The sequence below is a fragment of the Mizuhopecten yessoensis genome, unplaced genomic scaffold, assembly GCF_002113885.1.
Source record: "Mizuhopecten yessoensis strain PY_sf001 unplaced genomic scaffold, ASM211388v2 scaffold10107, whole genome shotgun sequence".
Classification (NCBI taxonomy): Eukaryota; Metazoa; Mollusca; class Bivalvia; order Pectinida; family Pectinidae; genus Mizuhopecten; species Mizuhopecten yessoensis.
In genome coordinates, this window is record NW_018408382.1 from 600782 (window position 1) to 622237 (window position 21456).

The 21456-nt window shown below is 35.9% G+C and overlaps 1 protein-coding gene across 2 annotated transcripts in view; it reads left to right on the plus strand.

Annotated features, from left to right (window-relative positions):
• LOC110459541 (cortactin-binding protein 2-like) overlaps positions 1 to 21456 on the plus strand; it is a 44800-nt gene that overhangs the window by 13225 nt on the left and 10119 nt on the right. For both annotated transcript variants that reach the window (XM_021511858.1, XM_021511859.1), the window contains exons 6-8: positions 3913 to 4081; positions 20435 to 20656; positions 21077 to 21176. In XM_021511858.1, coding sequence (XP_021367533.1) covers positions 3913 to 4081; positions 20435 to 20656; positions 21077 to 21176 — 491 coding nt within the window. The remainder of the gene's footprint in view (positions 1 to 3912; positions 4082 to 20434; positions 20657 to 21076; positions 21177 to 21456) is intronic.

Genomic DNA, 21456 nt, shown 5'->3' on the forward strand with positions numbered 1-21456 from the left:
ATCTGCCAAAAAAATATGTTATGTACTATGGCAGAAAAAATAAATATGTGGCAAATCTGGCTTGGCAGATGTTCAAAATAAGTTCACATGTAGACTGGACTGGGAGGGATTCTACAGGCAATTCTAATACATGTATCAGTGCAGTTGTTATCAGTGTACCTGTTTACCCTGCCTACTGTTATATCAATCGGTAGAAATGAAATTGCAGGTGAATTTCCAAAAATAGCTGTTCCTGTTTTCCATCAATATATGACCTGCTTGAGACAAAATATTCAAAAGGTCACTAACAATACATATATATATATATGCTTGCCAAAACTTAAATGCAAGGTCAGCAGTGACAGTGTTTGCTTTTTACAATTCTTTCACTGACTCACAAAAATCATTAAACTTATATAAGCCAGCACATATATTAGAAATTTTAAACATGCTGTTCATGCGATTATATGTTCATGAACTTTATATTAAAGTTTATAGTGCTCTGGATTTTACTGTTGAGAATGAAGGCATGTTAGGATTTTGAGAAGTATTAAATGCTTACCTCTGATTAACTGTATGATGAAGATCTCCATAGCATTCGTCATTGGGTTTAGTAATGTACAGCTTTAATAGTTATAGATTATGTGGCACCCTGCAGGGTTGAAGCAAAAGATCCATGCAGTGCATGGTCCGTCAACAACATCCTTCTGATGTGATTAGAACAGATTTAAATGGTTAATAGAGGAATTTTGTTGAATTTGGCTTAATGTACAATAAAGGATATAGACAAGTATTTGAAAATGTCTAAAATCTGAAATAATTTTAACATTATATAGAAATGCAAACCTTGAAATGAGTCCCAGTGCAAAAAGGATGAGTCCAGGGACTTGAAATTTTGCGAAAAATTACTGAGTTGTCTAAATATCAAAACCAATTTTCAAATTAAAATTTGAGCTGTTGAAGTAGGCTAAATTGTTAATTTTTTGGAATGTACACATATACATTGCCATGTGTTGGCATGGTGATTTGTAGTGGAGGAGGTGGCCCTTTCTTGACTGATGATCGGAAGAACAACAGGTGGAAATTCAGTCAGCCTCGCAGAGCAACAGCACTGCTATAGCTACCTAATGTATGTACTCTTGATATATATATGTCGGGATAAGATCTGGAGTGTTTCCTATACTGCTAACCACAGCTGTCGCAGGCTATATGTGTAAAGATCTCAAGATATTCACTGTATGCCAAGCTGTCTGTTCAAGCATAAATAATCTCTTTCTTTACCATGATATTTTGAAATGTTAATTAACATGCATCAGACTTAATATGTTAGTTTTCATGAATTTATCATTTAATTAAATTTTTTGTTCTAATTAGTGAAATATTATCATAAAATGTTATTGATTCAATTTTAATTTGATGTACCTATTTTTATTTTTATTTTTTTCAAATAGTGAAATGGAATGATTTTGAATTGATCAACATGTTCAACAATGAATTATGTTCAGTGTAACAGAGACCAATAGTAGATATATACACAGATAAGAGTATTAATATATACCCTACCATATGTGTACTGACCCAAGCTAAACCTGAACAGTGTACCTTATTTTTAACAGCAGCTGTGCTACTGTAGCTCAATATTTCTCCCTACAGATCTCCAAAGTATAGATCAACAAAACCGACAGGTATATTATTGCTGATAGCTGTCTGTACCTTGGTGTCGTATAGTATTTTATAATCATGTGTGATAATCGTAGTGCTGGAGACTGTTGTATATAATGCTACGTGTAGTAGGTCACATGTTGTTTTGTCGAGTATTGTACAGATATTCATACAGCATCAACTGAACAAATTGCCGTCCTCCAAGCGTAAACGAATGAATTTTTTTTTGTGCATGAATATTGTTTGTCCCAATGTGTATACTTACTGAACTATAATATGCACATTCAAATATGATATAACAAAATGGCACACTTTGAATACGTAGCTATGTTTTGCTCCCATAAAAACCCAATTATGTTGTATTTTTTCATTTTTAAAACAGCAATTAGAAAACCCCCCTACCATCCCGCCCNATCAGAAAACATGATTTATCATAAAGCAAATACTAATTAGTCAAATAACTTTCACTTGTCATACTTAATACTCTATCAAAGCAGGTCATGCCATTTGCTATACAATGTACTAAAAGGGAAGATATGTATGGATGTTATATATATGTATTGACTAAATGCCAAAGACTTAGAAGTATAACCAATATTGATCCTTTATATCCATGCAAAGAATCCACATGGTCCTGGTACAGCTTGCATCCCATTATGATGGGATTTTGAAGTATGTCAAAATAATGAGATTGACTTGTATATTTTACTGGTCATAATTCATTTAGTCATTTTTGATTTACAACAAGAAAAGCATGCTAATGATACTTAAAAATACAGAAAAAACCAGTGCAGACCCACCATTAAAATGTTTAACTGGACATGTACTGGTTTGGTTAACATTGAGTGACACAAAAAGCCAGGTATTGTGTGTGGTAACTATAAACAATCTATTTGTATAAGCAACTTCACCAACTCTTGCCTTTAAATGCATGCATACCTTGCACACAAGAAAAATACAGTATTTATCCAATAATAAGCCGATGTCTGTTGATAAGCCCACCCATATATATTGCAGTTCAGAAATAATGCCAATAAATATTATTTCATTGTCCTGTAATAAGCCCACCCCTTAGTTTGAGTCGGAAATCGTGTCGGGGGCCCCCGGGGCTTGTGGCAGGATAAATATGGTATTTTAAAGTTAAGAGCAACAAGTTTGGTTATTTTCTGTATTACAATACATAAGTTGAGATATCAATCTATGTATTTTCTTCAGATGGTAACATAAAAAGGATAAATATTTAAAATTTATGTTGAAGTTTGCAACAGTATTCCGGGTTCATGGTGGCTTCATCATTCACTCCTGAAGACACATTTGAACTCTTCCAATTTATAGGTTGGAATAGTTCATAAAAAAAATTCAGGGGTGAATGATTTAAGGTCAGACAAATCAATGGAAGGAGCTGTTTGCATCATAAACTGCATAAATACACTGTACCTAACTTTCTATGGTGTCTGGATACTTAAATCCCTGCTGGAAGTCTAGCTACTGTGTATCAATACTAACATTGATCAAAGGCTTGAAACATTAAATACATCAGATAAACTTCAAAGAGAATTTCCAAATTTATTTACCAACATCACGCTAAAGTGAAGTTAATTAAGTACTTGTGTTAAAACAAGTTCCTATCCGAATACCGGTCCAAATAATAGTAATGATTATAAAAAATGTGTTGTATTGTACTTGCCTCAAGCTGATGTCGACATTCAAGTGCATGTGCACTTCTTTATTTTATATATTTATACATATACCGTATATTAGTTTGGCTTGTCTATCATGTTTGGCTTGTATGAATTGGCTGTAGTTTTCCTATAATTACCGTAGTTTCACTCGGACTGCAGCAGTGTGTGTCAGTGTTTACGGGAATGTTTCACTGTTACTCTCACTCACCATTCACAGTTCCTCTATAGCATGATTGATCACTCAAAGGCATGGCATTTCTTCCTTCAGTTCTTCCTTATTATCCTCCTGCTTGTCCTATTCCTCTTTCTCTGCTTCCTTGTCCTTGCTTTCTTCATCTTCTCTAGATCTCTGCTCATCCTCTTTCTCTTCCTTGCAGCCTTGCTATTCCTCAGTCGTCCCTTTTCTGCTTGTCTACTTTTTCTCCTCAATGACTTGCTGTTCCTTGTCCTCATTCTGTACATCCTCTTTCTCCTCCCATCCTCCTCCCATCCTCCTCCCCCTTGACTCCTGTGTGTTTTATGTTCTTGTGTGATGCTCCCTGTTATGAGATTGTTTTTGTGGCATGCACAGCGTACACTTTTCTTACAGTTGACTCCCGAAGCTTTGGATGTTGTAACTACCCATGATGTCACGCCTCCTCTAACCTCGTCATCCTCTGGTCATGCACCAGTGAACTCTCAGTTGCCAGCTACTGCACTTGAATTCCTTGGGCCAGAAATGGCAGACCTTCAGCAGCTTTTATCCTCCATCATGACAGGTAACCATTTTATATTTAGATTACAGGTAGATGTAGATAGACCTGGATTATACATACAGGTAGATAAAACTTGATTGTACAGGTAGATACACCTTGATTATACTGATAGATGCATCTTAATTATACAGCTAGGTTTGCATTGATTAAACAGCTAGATACACCTTAATTATATAGGTAGATACACTTTAATTATACCGGTAGAAACACCTATATTAAACATTATGATATGCATTAATTATACAGGTAGATACACATTGGTTATACAGGTAGATACACAATGGCTATACAGGTAGGTACACCTTGATTATACAGGTAGACACACCTTGATTATACAGGTATATGCACATTGGTTATACAGGTATATATACATTGGTTATACAGGTAGAAACACCTTTGTTATACAGGTAGAAACACCTTGGTTATTCAGGTAGATACACCTTGGTTATACAGGTAGATACACCATGGTTATACAGGTAGAAACACCTTGGTTATACAGGTAGATATAACTTTGTTATACAGGTAGAAACACCTTTGTTATACAGGTAGATATAACTTTGTTATACAGGTTGAAACACCTTTGTTATACAGGTAGAAACACCTGTGTTATACAGGTAGAAACACCTTGGTTATACAGGCAGAAACACCTTGGTTATACATGTAGAAACACCTTGGTTATACAGGTAGAAACACTTTTGTTATACAGGTAGAAACACCTTTGTTGTACAGGTAGAAACACCTTTGTTATACAGGTAGATATAACTTTGTTATACAGGTAGAAACGCCTTTGTTATACAGGTAGAAACACCTTTGTGTTATACAGGTAGAAACACCTTGGTTATACAGGCAGAAACACCTTGGTTATACATGTAGAAACACCTTGGTTATACAGGTAGAAACACCTTGGTTATACAGGCAGAAACACCTTGGTTATACATGTAGAAACACCTTGGTTATACAGGTAGAAACACCTTGGTTATACATGTAGAAACACCTTGGTTATACAGGTAGAAACACCATGGTTATACAGGTAGAAACACCTTAGTTATACAGGTAGAAACACCTTTGTTATACAGGGAGAAACACCTTTGTTATACAGGTTGAAACACCTTGGTTATACAGGTAGAAACACTTTTGTTATACAGGTAGAAACACCTTTGTTATACAGGTATAAACACCTTTGTTATACAGGTAGAAACACCATGGTTATACAGGTAGAAACACCTTAGTTATACAGGTAGAAACACCTTTGTTATACAGGTAGAAACGCCTTTGTTATACAGGTAGAAACACCTTTGGTATACAGGTAGAAACACCTTTGTTATACAGGTCGAAACACCTTTGTGTTATACAGGTAGAAACACCTTGGTTATACATGTAGAAACACCTTGGTTATACAGGTAGAAACACTTTTGTTATACAGGTAGAAACACCTTTGTTATTCCGGTAGAAACACCTTGGATATACAGGTAGAAACACATTTGTTATACAGGTAGATACACCATGGTTTTACAGGTAGACACACCATGGTTATACAGGTAGACACACCTTGGTTAGACAGGTAGAAACACCATGTTTAGACAGGTAGAGGTAGAAACACATTTGTTATACAGGTAGATACACCATGGTTTTACAGGTAGACACACCATGGTTATACAGGTAGATACACCATGGTTATACAGGTAGAAAAACCTTTGTTATACAGGTAGAAACATCTTGGTTATACAGGTAGATATAACTTTGTTATACAGGTAGAAACGCCTTTGTTATACAGGTAGAAACACCTTTGTTGTACAGGTAGAAACACCTTTGTTATACAGGGAGAAACACCTTTGTTATACAGGTTGAAACACCTTGGTTATACAGGTAGAAACACTTTTGTTATACAGGTAGAAACACCTTTGTTGTACAGGTAGAAACACCTTTGTTATACAGGGAGAAACACCTTTGTTATACAGGTTGAAACACCATGGTTATACAGGTAGAAACACCTTTTATATACAGGTAGATACACCTTGGTTATACAAGTAGATATAACTTTGTTATACAGGTAGAAACGCCTTTGTTATACAGGTAGAAACACCTTTGGTATACAGGTAGAAACACCTTTGTTATACAGGTTGAAAAACCTTGGTTATACAGGTAGAAACACCTTGGTTATACAGGTAGATATAACTTGGTTATACAGGTAGAAACACCTTTGTTATACAGGGAGAAACACCTTTGTTATACAGGTTGAAACACCATGGTTATACAGGTAAAAACACCTTGGTTATACAGGTAGAAACACCTTTGTTTTACAGGTAGAAACACCTTTGTTATACAGGTAGAAACACCTTTGTTATTCCGGTAGAAACACCTTGGATATACAGGTAGAAACACATTTGTTATACAGGTAGATACACCATGGTTTTACAGGTAGACACACCATGGTTATACAGGTAGACACACATTGGTTAGACAGGTAGAAACACCATGTTTAGACAGGTAGATAACCCTTGGTTTTAAAGGTAAATACACCTTAGTTATACAGGTAGATACACCATGGTTATACAGGTAGAAACACCTTTTATATACAGGTAGATACACCATGGTTGTACAAGTAGATATAACTTTGTTATACAGGTAGATACACCATGGTTATACAGGTAGACACACCATGGTTATACAGGTAGACACACATTGGTTAGACAGGTAGAAACACCATGTTTAGACAGGTAGATAACCCTTGGTTTTAAAGGTAAATACACCTTAGTTATACAGGTAGATACACCATGGTTAGACAGGTAGATACACCTTGGTTATACAGGTAGACACCCATTGGTTAGACAGGTAGATAACCCTTGGTTAGACAGGTAGATACACCATGGTTAGGCAGGTAGACACACCATGGGTATACAGGTAGACACACCTTGGTTAGACAGGTAGAAACACCATGGTTAGACAGGTAGATAACCCTTGGTTTAAAAGGTAAATCCACCTTGGTTATACATGTAGATACACCATGGTTAGACAGGTAGATACACATTGGTTATACAGGTAGACACCCATTGGTTATACAGGTAGATACACCAGGTAAGGCAGGTAGATAGACCATGGTTATACAGGTAGATAACCATTGGTTATACAGGTAAATACACCTTGATTAAACATGTAGATACACATTGATTATAAAGGTAGATAATCCTTGATTATACATCTAGATATGCATTGATTACACAGATAAAATCCAACTAAATTCAATAGGTAGACACCTTTATTAAACATCTAGATATGAATTATTATACAGGTAGGTACACCTTAATTATACAGGTAGACACACCTTGATTAAACATCTAGATATGCATTGACTATACAGATAAATACACCTTAATTATACAGGTAGACACACCTTTTTTGAACATCTAGGTACACCTTAATTATACAGGTAGACGCACCTTTTTTGAACATCTAGAAACACCTTAATTCTACAGGTAGACACACCTTCATTATATAGCTAGATATGCATTGGTTATACAGGTAGATATACCTTGGTTCATAATGCAGGTAAATACACCATGGTTATACAGGTAAATACACCATGGTTATACAGGTAGATACACCATGGTTATACAGGTATATACACCATGGTTATACAGGTAGACACACCATGGTTATACAGGTAGATACACCATGGTTATACAGGTAGATACACCATGGTTATACATGTAGATACACCATGGTTAGACAGGTAGATACACCTTGGTTATACAGGTAGATACAACTTAATTATACAGCTAGATCTGCATTGATTATACAAGTAAATATACCTGGGTTAGACAGGTAGATACACCATGCTTATACAGGTAGACACACCTTGGTTAGACAGGTAGATACAACATGGTTAGGCAGGTAGACACACCATGGGTATACAGGTAGACACACCTTGGTTAGACAGGTAGAAACACCATGGTTAGACAGGTAGATAACCCTTGGTTTTAAAGGTAAATACACCTTGGTTATACAGGTAGATACACCATGGTTAGACAGGTAGATACACCATGGTTATACAGGTAGAAACACCTTGGTTAGACAGGTAGATACACCATAGTTAGACAGGTAGACACACCTTGGTTATACAGGTAGATACACTTTGGTTAGACAGGTAGACACACCTTGATTATACAGGTTGATACACCTTAATTATACAGCTAGATATGCATTGTTTATACAAGTAGATATACCTGGGTTAGACAGGTAGATACACCATAGTTATACAGGTAGATACACCTTCACGTTATAACGATATAACCTGACAGTATATATGATGTCTGTATATATCTCTGTTACTCCCTAGAGACAGCTAACACCTGTCCAATGAAGTCTACTGTTATAAATATAACTGTATTTTGTATACTTGACTTGTATACGACACATTATCACTCAGCTTATGTATACTGGTACTTTCAATGCATCACTCATTTCGTCCCTGCTGAATTGAGAAATCGTTATTTCAGTATCACAGATGTAATGTTGCCTAGCTAGCGTGCTAGCCTATGCATGCTGCTATCATTACGCGTACGATATGACAAGGCTTTGATCAAAAGAAAGTCATACCTTGATAATATCTTCTAGCATGGTTATGTAACTGAAACATTTTGACATCACATTGTCACTCGTTCATAAAAGAAATGTAGATTATTGAGTTTCTGAAATTTCACACCTGAAGTGTTGGTTGTTTAATAAACACAGCAGGGCCCATATATGCTCGGGGATATACACCCTAATACTGCAAGATAATTGTAGGAAAGAAGTTGCTGTTAACCTGTAACTTCCTGGTCGTGGTATACTTACAGATTTTACCGTCATTTAAACGGATAAGTAATTATAAACAATTCAAATGTTACCTACGAAAAGTGTAGGAAGTAGTTGTAATTTACTAGATATTCAGTTTGATCACATTTTCAATTGTCATTTCCGCTGTGTAAATTGTATATAACTGATATAGCTGGGACATTTTGTGGCGGAGTAATTTCCATGTTTTCGGCTATTTTGTTACTTGTGGTTAGGACCAGTGAATGTCACATTTTACATCGTAAATATCCTTTGACACGCACTTCACAGAAAATTCTCTTTTGTACTCAGTTTTCTTCATGTAACACTGGTATTTGATACTGTTTCTACTCAACTTTGAAACGTTTCACAGAAAAACATAACAACAAAACCTTTTTATACATTAACTCCTATTTCTACAGCTAATACTTGTATTGGATATGTTTTTACCCATCCTGAGTGTAGCAGCACAGGCATTGTAGCTTTAAACAGCATCAGGTGTAACTAGAGGTGACTTTGTGGGTGTAGATATTCGCCCTGAAGTACCGTACCGGATGTAATCTGTGAGCAACATTACTCCGGTCCAACTAGAGGTGACTTTGTGGCCGAGGATAATAAATATTCTTCCTATGAGGTCATCAACAACTGATAATATGATTATGGCAGTTTTTTCATGACAACAAGAAAAAGTGTTATACAAAGCAGCAGCTATGTGTTTGATGTTTACCTGTATAGCCGAGTTAGTCAGATGTTTATAAATTACCTAACTGTCAGAGGAAACTACAGTTTTGTAGCAGTAAAACCACACCACACCCATTTGACCTACAGATGTGCAGCCCTGTATTTAAACTTAAGATTTCTTACCTATATTTTGGGCTGAATTTCACTCCCGTTCACACTGAGATTTGACATTGTTCCTTTTAAATTTTGCAAACAAATTTTTCTAATAAAATTTCATCTACCAGAACAAAGATTAAGTTCTTAATTTTCACAGACATGCTTCAACAACAAGAAGGACTTCTTAAAACAGAGAAAATAACAGGAGAAAAGTAGTTTTGGATTCTTTGATTTTCCATCATATTTTGCTAACTTAAGATCCAGACCTGAAAGTTTGAAGTCCCAAGATATCCAGGAAAAATCTTCAAGTGATAGCTTAGCATGTGTTCCATTGTCATTCTATGATTGGTTAAGTTATCTTTTAGTTAAAAACAGTCCCAAAATCTCTTGGTCTCCTATTCCAAATTACACCTGTCCTTCACAGATGTACTTCCCATCAGTTACAGGTACTCACTTATACAGCTAGGTTTACATTTGTTATGGTTTGGTCGACAAAGGCAGCACAAAATGGATACACAGTTATAAATTTGATCTTTGAACAAAAGTCAATACAGAAATACCCTTGTACACATGTATATATGTATTTTTTTCTTTATTAAAAAAGAACTTGATAACGAGTGTAAGGTGTTGATAAAAGTGAAAGAATGTTGTAACTCTGAATAATGTTGAAAGGTGACACATTTTTATATATATTCGGTCAGTGTTCCCAGATATCCACCTCGCCACTTGTTACTATCAAACTTCCCACCTGTGGTAGACAATTTGACGATCTTTAAAAGTTAAATGGCTTTTAAGCAGACCCATTTAAACATTTTGCTGGGAAGATTTTTTTTAAACAGTTAATGGTCGCCTTGGTTGTTATTAAGGGGTTTTATGGCCTGTCAACTGGTCGATATTAAAAACAAAATTTGTGCTACTTAGAGTCACAGTCACTAAGTACAAACCCAGCATAGATCTAAACAGGGTATTTAGGAAGGCAGGAAGTCTTATCTTAGGAAAGACCTTGGGAGGTTCTGTGGTCTTTTGTTATCCTCCTAGAATAAATCTCAGGAGGTCTGTCGTCTTTTGTAATCCTCCTAGAATAAATCTAAGGAGGGTCTGTAGTCTTTTGTTATCCTAGATTAAATCTTGGGAGGGTCTGTAGTTTTATCGATTTAGGATAGATCTAAGGAGGGTCAGTGGTCTTATCATCTTAGCATAGATCTTTGGAGGGTCTGTAGTCTTAATTACCATCTTAACATAGATCTTTGGAGGGTCTGTAGGCTGATCATCTTAGCATAGATCTAAGGAGGGTCTGTAGTCTTTATTATCATCTTAGCATAGATCTAAGGAGGGTCTGTAGTCTCAATTACCATCTTAGCATAGATCTAAGGAGGGGCTGTAGTCTTAATTACCATCTTAACATAGATCTATAGGAGGGTCTGTAGTCTTAATTATCATCTTAGCATAGATCTAAGGAGGGTCTGTAGTACTAGTCTTAATTACCATCTTAGCATAGATCTTTGGAGGGTCTGTAGTCTGATCATCTTAGCATAGATGTTAGGAGGGTCTGTAGTCTGATCATCTTAGCATAGATGTTAGGAGGGTCTGTAGTCTGATCATCTTAGCATAGATGTTAGGAGGGTCTGTAGTCTGATCATCTTAGCATAGATGTTAGGAGGGTCTGTAGTCTGATCATCTTAGCATAGATGTTAGGAGGGTCTGTAGTCTGATCATCTTAGCATAGATGTTAGGAGGGTCTGTAGTCTGATCATCTTAGCATAGATGTTAGGAGGGTCTGTAGTCTGATCATCTTAGCATAGATCGTAGGAGGGTCTGCAGTCTGATCATCTTAGCATAGATCTTAGGAGGGACTGTAGTCTTAATTACCATCTTAGCATAGATCTAAGGTGGGACTGTAGTCTTTATTATCATCTTAGCATAGATCTTTGGAGGGTCTGTAGTCTGATCATCTTAGCATAGATGTTAGGAGGGTCTGTAGTCTGATCATCTTAGCATAGATGTTAGGAGGGTCTGTAGTCTGATCATCTTAGCATAGATGTTAGGAGGGTCTGTAGTCTGATCATCTTAGCATAGATCGTAGGAGGGTCTGCAGTCTGATCATCTTAGCATAGATCTTAGGAGGGACTGTAGTCTTAATTACCATCTTAGCATAGATCTAAGGTGGGACTGTAGTCTTTATTATCATCTTAGCATAGATCTAAGGAGGGTCTGTAGTACTAGTCTTAATTACCATCTTAGCATAGATCTAAGGAGGGGCTGTAGTCTTAATTACCATCTTAACATAGATCTATAGGAGGGTCTGTAGTCTTTATTATCATCTTAGCATAGATCTAAGGAGGGTCTGTAGTACTAGTCTTAATTACCATCTTAGCATAGATCTAAGGAGGGTCTGTAGTCTTAATTACCATCTTAACATAGATCTTTGGAGGGTCTGTAGGCTGATCATCTTAGCATAGATCTAAGGAGGGTCTGTAGTCTTTTCACAATAATAGAGATGACAAGGCAGAAATAACAGGAATAATGAAGCAGTTTAGTTACTGGTATTTAGAATTTTAAACAACATACCTGAGTGATGTTTAGTCAACAATGGCATAGATGTTGATTGTTCAGTGAACTTCACAGCTTGTAGATAAAAGTGGTCCGTCACATAATTCTGATAGCCATATTAGAAGTGGATTAAGACTACTTTTTGTCTCATTCACTCATTTGACAAAATGGAAAATTTGGGGTGAAGAGTTGAACAATAGGCAAAAAAATGAAGTTGTCCTGGCACTTCCCTCCATCCCCCACGATGTTAGTGTATTGAGTCTTAAGGCATACTAAAAAAAATGTTTTAATTTGAGTTCACAGGTGTTTAAGTCAACCAATTTTTTACAAGATGGCCATTGCCAATTAATTGTTTAGTAAAATAAACTTTATTACCTTTGAATTCTTAAACAAAAATGGCTCTTGGCTTTTAAATTTCAATTTTAGACATGAACCTCATATGTAAGTTCAGTCAAAGGCTTAAAGGGTGCTGTACGATGACAGATACTTATCAAGAGCACTGACTTACATAACCACTAATTAAATATGTTCATAAAAGTTTTGCTTCATAAAATTCTTCATCTATGTTAATACAAGTGGGTTTTTTTTTCTACCTAAATTTTATTGCAGCCTAGCCCATTTTGGTATAAATTTGGGGAATTGTTTCAAATTTAATGTAAAGACAAAATAGATATCCTGGCAAATGGGGTGGGGTTCAAGTGATAGTTTTTAGAACTTTAGAAGAGTGGTTGAGTGCTGTTCTGAATGTAAATGGATTGTAACTGATGAATGAAGTTTGTTTCTGTTAGCCGTTTAACAGGCTATAGGCTACTGTGAGATAAGATTTTAGTATCTTATCTACAAGTTTTTTGTAAGAGGGAGAAACATTTCGACACATTCACAGCCACGTATACCGTGTCTCTAGGCCTCCACGGTAATAGCCTGTATTGCTATAAAGGTATAAGTAGCAACTCTTTAAGTACCTAAAAACCCAGATATACTATTGGGATAGTCTGATCATTTTAAACGGTACAGGAAAATGGAAGGTTGTGTCTTTATTTAATCTACGCTATGTATAAATTAAAAACAGACTGCTTAACTTTGTTGAATTCTCTGATTCCATCAAATAAATATGAAATCAAACTTATTTTTCCTTTATACATGTCATGATATCTGTACTATGCATGTGTGAACAATGTATTTATCAATGTGAAACATTCAACCAATTCATCTAAACAACTTTCTATACCCCATTCTTACATATATTTCTGTGGCATCACATTTTGATGTTTCAGTCTCAGACTCTGGGTTGTTATAATATTAAATCTGATTGGGTACATTATTTTAAAATATTCTTATATTTTTCTTGACGATATAATACAAAGATATACATCGCTCTACAGGGTCTGAGAGATAAGAAAAATCGACACAAATGCACGTCTTCTGGCAGAGGTTACAGGCAAACATCACATGTTAAGCTGTATATTTTTAGACTGTAGATTAGTCACATTATTGATGCACAGTGAGCAGTCATACAGTACATTGTCTGTCAGGTACATAGTTTATCTGTTTATAATTGGACAACACCTAGACTTCTACCATTTACGTAATTTACAAATGCATATATTTCACGGTTTCTGCTATATAGATTTTATCACTCCCATTACTGTTTAATTTATTCAGTTTCATCGCATACAATGACATATTTTTTATTTTTGTTAAGTCAGCTACCATTAAAAGATATCACAATGCTTTCTGGTGTCATGTTTAACATATGATTCTGTCCCAGTTGTATATTTTTGAGACAATGTCATGAGCACTGACATGCATATGACAGTTTTCTTTTTATAGTTTTATAAATATTATATATATTAGAAACTTGAGGACCAACTCATGTTGGAAAGATAATGATTTAAATCTAATCAAGTTTATTCTCATCCCAAAACGGTGTAATGAAGCTAAAAGATGACTTTTGAGTAAAATCACTTGATAGGGGGGAAAAGCATGCATTGAATAAACACTTTTGATACACATATTTTGTTGCGTTATTTCCTTAGTGTTGTGTAGATGTAGATAATTATATAAACTTTCGTAGCTGCTTCAGCACATACAGGCCACTATACTGTCAGCTTCTCATGTATAATCAGTTTATTATAAAATGTGGTAGATCATTTATGCTTCATTAAAATTGTATTTAGAGGTGCTTGCAAGCTTTTTTATCTCAATATCTCATAGTGTTGGATTTCTATCCTAGTAAGAACATTTTCATTAATGAGGTTGATCGTTGCTATTTAGAAATTTAAAGCACTGCAAAAATTAACGCAAATAATTGTAAGCAATTTCAGCTTGAAGCCATGTCTTGAATCTGTAGTCTTGTTATCAGATTTGCTGTAAGCTATATATAAGCTTTATTTATTTTACAACAATTATGAAACAAGTTTTTTCAACTTATGTTAATCTTGTTGGCCCAGATGTTAGCGTGTGGGGGGGTCTTAGTGTGGGAGGAAACCGGAGAACCCAGAGAAAACCCATGTGGTTGGGCAGGTGACCCCAACCTTTTCACGTCCAATCGGGGAATCGAACCCCGGNCAGTTGGGGAATCGAACCCCGGCCGCCTTGGTGAAAGGCAAGTGCGCTATCCACTGCACCACCAGACCACCCCTGCTGTTTAGATGTTAGGCACTGTTGAAACTAACACACACAAAAATAAAGCAATCTCAGGTATCCATGTGGTAGTTAATAAACTTCATTTTGACCAAATTATAAGTTTATTCATAAAGTGTCTAATTATCCCGATAATTGAATTCATATCTTGTGAGGTAAAACATGAACTGGAATGTTACTCCGAGTGGGTTTCATCAAGTCTCCACATTTGAAATCTCTATTCCCTGATCACATATATCAATGTTACCTGTTCTTATAGTGAAAATACCTGATTCCATGTGAAATTCTATCATACCGCTAAACCAAACCAAGCATGGGGGGGTTGGATAGAGAACATGATATAGATATCTCATGGACTTAATGATATGATGTGACACCATACACAGCAAGACACCTGCACCACTTCAAGATTTGAGGTGTAGCCCNAACATTAACACTGTGCCTAGATATTAACTTTATATGTAGGTGATGTCTACTGGTTCCATATATTTTCTGGAGGTCCCTATATTCTGCATACATGCACATGTTATAATGTGTGTTGGTACATTGAATTGGTAGACATATTTTCTTTATATCCAGTGTATCTCCTTTCTACAGCTTCCTATAGTTACAGCTTCTACATGTACTGTGTATTGGTGCGGCTGTATCTCAGTAACGGGAGTGTTATAAACTCATTAGTCAAGTCCCCATAGCTTTGGGCGTGGCGTTACTTATTTCTCTGTCACATGATTATAAACACTGTCTAATGTTGCTGAATAGATCTTATAATGGCATGGTAACCAATCCCAAGCTGTCGCCATGGAAACCAGTTGAATACCTGCCATACGACACCAGGAAAAAAACAATAATCAAAGCAATATGTGTTTATATGCCATATACACACAATTTCAATCTACTTGGTTACAATCAGGAAGATGTTTTATTTCTGTTGGTAACACTCATACCATTTTACTACAGAGTGGCAATCACAAGTAATTATTTCTGTCTGCACATACAAGCTTAATTAATGGATATATATTGGTCTTAGAGGGTTTGACATCAACTATTTGGTTTGAATTTTTGTTTTTTAATGCAATCTTGAATTTCCTTTGGTTTCATACAGATCAACTGGTTTGTGGAGAGTTTTTCAGAGTAAAATCCCATGTAAGGCAAAACCAATCCCTTAATTAGTATACTGTAAAAAAGTCACCTTCATAGTCTGTAAGTCTGCGGAATATTTTCTTATTCATGTAAATCAAAAGTACTAGTGGCCGCTGATAGGTTTGCTATCAGAGGAACTTATATATGTCCTGTACCGTTATGCCTACTGCATGGTCATGCTTCGTGTATATTTTATGTAGTATGGCAGTAGGACAGCTATGGCATCGTGATCAGCGGACAATTTTCACTGGGACTTATTGACTACATCAGTGGAATGAATTTATGTATTGCATCCTTAGAAACTGATTGGAACAATGAACTTTCACTCAGTATTGTGATGTATTTTTACAAAAGATTGTTATATGTATACACAGCACAATTCTCCGATCATTTCACAAGATTTAAAATGTATTTGTCTGACAGAACTACCTCAACACTGAATCCTTGGACACGCATTTCAAAAGGTAACTAGAACACCAGTGATTGCTTTCTCGAGTATATATGATGAATGACATGGGTAGATCCTGAAAAATTACGGCCACGTCGTGACTCTTTATTTTCTCTTATGTAGTAGACGGCTTTGTGCTCTCTGCCTTTATTTTTGGTTTTTGTAACACACCGTGGAATGAGTTTTCAGCACACAATTTCTGCTTATCTATCTCTGCACACCTAAAGCAGTAAAATAAACTTTGTTCAGGTAAGTTAGCATAAAACTTTAAACCCTTTACGAGCCCAAATGATACCGACATTACAAACCTCTACTCCTATTATTGTACCTGTGAAATGATACCAACAAGGCGTGCCCTGCAAGCTCAAAAATGTACAAAATCTACGAGCAGTATGTAATATTTTCCCCAAAATTGTAATGAACCAGTATATCGAAAAAATAAAACAAGATTTTGTATGCATATGCCGAAAATTATATGAATAGTATTTACCTGTATGACAAATATCATACCAGCATCATTGTACCTTTAATATACCCAAAAAATATTCCTCAAACCTGTATGCCCAATAAAAAGGTATTTGAATAATGCCCATAGTTTTACAAATAATATGTACCTTACATGTACAGGCCTATTGACTTAACTATACCACAGCAATACCGGTATGCCCGAAAAGATTATCATCATAAACATTATTACATAACTGACTAAATGTATGCCGAAAATTGTTAATACGGATCAGCGAATGCTAAGACTTATATTATTGAAAAGTTTTAAAAACCTTTGTTACTCAGGAATTCTTACTCTGCTGAAAATATATCAAACGCTCTCTTTAATTCATTTTTTTTTCTCATTGATAAGTTTGATTTGATGTCCTGGACTGCCAGAGACCAGAAAGTGAGTGCAATAATTTTGTCCCAAAATATCAAATAGATAACTCTTTGTCCTCATTGAAAAAATAAAAAATGCTTCCTATCTAACATAGTTAGATGAGTGCATTAAAGTTCTTTGGAAATTCTAGGAAATGTACTAAATTAAGTTACTAAATGTACTAGGGGATGTTGGATATCATTTTCCGTTGTAAATGTGCTTAGTTAACTCATTAACCCCTGAAATTCCAATAATGAACTATTCCAACCTTTGAATTGGAAGAGTTCAAATGTGTCTTCAGGGGTGAATGAGTTAATAAAAGAAAATATTTGGAATACAGGACATATGATAGTTGTCACTTTCGAGTCATCAATTGACCGAAGAGTTATGGAATTATAGCCAGAAATTCATTGGGAGAACTAATTTGATGGGTATAGCTAAAGATGTATAGGCATGGTGACGTCCGAAGTCCCTGTTGATGTCCCAGGTCCCAATGTTGACATCCCAGGTCCCTTTGTATGCCGACATTTCCCTGTAAAGTAGGGGACATTTTATCAGGTTGTCTATTTAACGTAACAGAACGGATATGTATTGATTTGTAATGACTCACAGACCCTGATGATGGTCATCAATGTATTAACTCCTTATCGTTACCTCACCGTAAAATGAACAGCTCAGTAAAGACATCAGTCTCCAAATGACTTTTACTTTTTGCTTCCAATTACAATGCACATGCAAGTATTCAGTAGTTAAAGTCTGTAGATTGTTGTGTGCCATTTATAGTTTGGATTTCATTTCACATGCCTTTGCTTGATGTAGCTTTTGCTTTCCAAAACTTATTTTAGTTTCGGTGGAACTGGATTTCTAATCATTCCATTCATGAATTGATGGGTGTTCATAGCATTCTACAGATGCTACGGATCTACTTTAGCATGTAGAGTCTTTATATCTCTCATTGACTCATTATGACTGAGGATGTGTGCAGATTGCTTCTTCAATTTTACAGCAGATTTTTAATCTAAATTCAAAATAATAGTTAAATAATTTGTGTAAAGTATTACAGTTACTGTGAACACACTTATTAGAAATTCTTTTTATTACAAAACCTGTATGCATCATCTTGGAAGAAGTTGTCTAATGAACAGATTTTGCCTATATTGATTTAATTTCTGAGGTCCAAAGGGGTTGTTTTTAAACATATCTAGCTTTATTCAGTAATAAAGTATTTCTGTATTTAGTTTTCCTTATAAAGCTCTACAACTTTCAGCTTCAGATAATGTTTTGAACAACGCTTGTGATAGCATATTTTTGCTATTTCATGGGACACAGTTAGGGATCTGTTAATTATGAAATAGAAGCTTTTTTATCGGCACACAAATAGTTGTCATAAATCATTCTTGAAATTAAATTCATACCTTGTGGAACTTGAACGAAAAATAATGAAGATAAAATTAGCAAAAATATCAATTAAATTGACTGACACTGACAGTAAAGACACAATGAGCCCAGACCAGATTTTGAACACTGGACCTCCAATCACAATTTCGTTGCTCTAACATAGCTATTTAATCAGTGGTTTCTCTCTTGCCAAGCCCCAGTACAGATATATCTTAAACAAAATTTAACCCTTTCACCCCTAGGTTACTTTAGTATACTCTACCATAAATTGATCTGGATGAGTCCATTATGGTTTACAGTGGTGAAAGGGTGAAGTGGAAGTTACGGTATGTATTGAAGCTACAGTGGAACTCTCTAGTGTTTTCCCAGGAGAGGGACAGGGATCCTTAATTACTGGAGGTGTAATAGACCACCAGTACACAGCGGTACCACCATAAAACCTGGCTAACATTCCGCTTCTATTCACATTTCAATCTATTTTATGATAGGGTTGTTACATTTCTTGAGCTAATAGAAATTGCTCTCCATTACTTCCACAATACTGATCAGCAGTGGTCAGCACCGGTCAGCTCTACTGTCCAATGGTTTGTAATGATTCACTAGAAATGATATAGATCGGGAGATTGACCTTTGTAGGCTATGGTCAGTCAATTTATCCCTGATTTAATGGTTATCTGTCGGTGTACAGGACATTGATACAACAACTGACCTAGACTTGATCTAATTCAAATATCCAGAAATATATAATATATTTTATGTCACAGTAAGGCTTATTTCATCGTATGTTCCACAATATTTCCAAGACCAGAGCACATTACCGGGTATATTTGAAATTTAAGAAAACAAAGATGTTGGTTTTACAGGCTTATTAAGTCCCCATGGAGTAAGTAATAAGGTATACTTTGGTGTATTTGGATTGTGCATGACTTGCATAGAGGCATTTCTTAATTAAATTTGGCATCAATTTCTTGATTCCTTATCAATTATTGGTAATTGCTTTCAGTATGCAAGTGTTCAAGGTTGTGATAGATGATATTTCATGCATGACTACCCAAACGGAGGTGGATAAGATGATGATATATCATATTCTATTCCATCCTGTCTTATCTTCGCTGTCTTGTTGATCTCAGTCTATGTCAAGTAGTGGGCTAAACACAGCATGTACTTCACTGCATGGCCCTCGCTTGTTTCCAGTTTGGAATTTTAACAGGAATATTTTCTATCCTTAAGCAACATATATGTCTAAACATTGTTGACCCAGTTACCGGTAGATTCCTGCTCCAGGAAGGTAAGGAGATAGGGATCTCATTCATGTCCTACAGTTTTCTACAGCATCGTACTAAAGGAAAAGTTTTTCATATGTTTGTGTGTCTGAATTCCTTAGATAAACTTTTGAGTTTGTTTTTATGAATTACTTTGTACAGACTGAATGAACAGATACAAAATAAGTATATATTAAAGAAGTGAGAGAAGTATGGTTTGTCTGGTTTAAGATAACTGTATACAAATCAGAAGACTGAGGCAATACTTAAGTATAGGTAGATCATTCGTGATTGATATATTAACAATAAATATATTACACACACTATTTATAAACATAACAATGGGTAAAAAAATCCTATTGAACCAACATGTCATAGTATATTTGTTTTCCTTACAGATTCGGATCATCCACATCATTTAGCCCCCTCACCCTCACCTGCTTTGCCTAATTGTCCCTCAAACCCCGCTGACATTGTGTTCTCACCAATCCACAAGCGCGCCCATGAAGGTGACCAGGACGCCCTGCGCCAGCTTATCCTTGATAGGGAGGCTGATGTAAACCTCCCTCTCAAGGACGGAACCACGCCCCTTCTGTGTTCTGCTGAGTCTGGACATCAGGGTAGGTAACTCTTGTACACATGAATTCTTGCTTATCGCATAGTGTAGATAATAAATATCTCTCTGATGCTAGTCAGAAGTTAGCTGTTCTTCTGGATGGTTTTGCTACAGGAATCTACAATATCCATCATCCTTTTTATAAGTAAAAACAATTTTCCAGATACACCCTAGTTTGTGGATGTAAGAAGTACACCATTCACGCTATGTTTAATAAGTCAATAAGCTGTAAAGTCTGTAACTAACTGATATTCAACACGGTGTGAGTGTAATTTGGTAGTTGTTGTAATGTTCTGCATATATTTATATTTTGCTTTTTTATGTGTTAATGATATAACAGCCATTCTCTAAACAGTTTATGTAGATTTTAAATGTGTACAAGAGGTATCAAAATACATAACAGATTTTGATGCTTTCTGAACAGAATGTGTATCTCTGCTGCTGGACCAGGGAGCCAACCCGAATACCTCCCGCGACAACAAGTACAGCCCTCTCCATGCCGCTGCAGCTCAGGGACACAGAATGTATGTCATAGTCAATACATCTCTATCTCACTGATCCCCTACCTCTCCTAGATCCTCCCCACCCCCTCCCCTTCCAAACAAGAGAAGAACACACACACATATCTGTCTCACCTAAAGTTTAATCCCCTCCGTTAGTACTGTTCATATGCCTGGGACAAGTATGTCATTTCAGCTGTTGCGCCCAATCTCACCTATATTTTAACCTCTCTCTTATAGTATTCAGGAACTATTTGGGAAACAAGATGTTAGCAAAGCTACCCCACCCCCTAAACTTCAATCC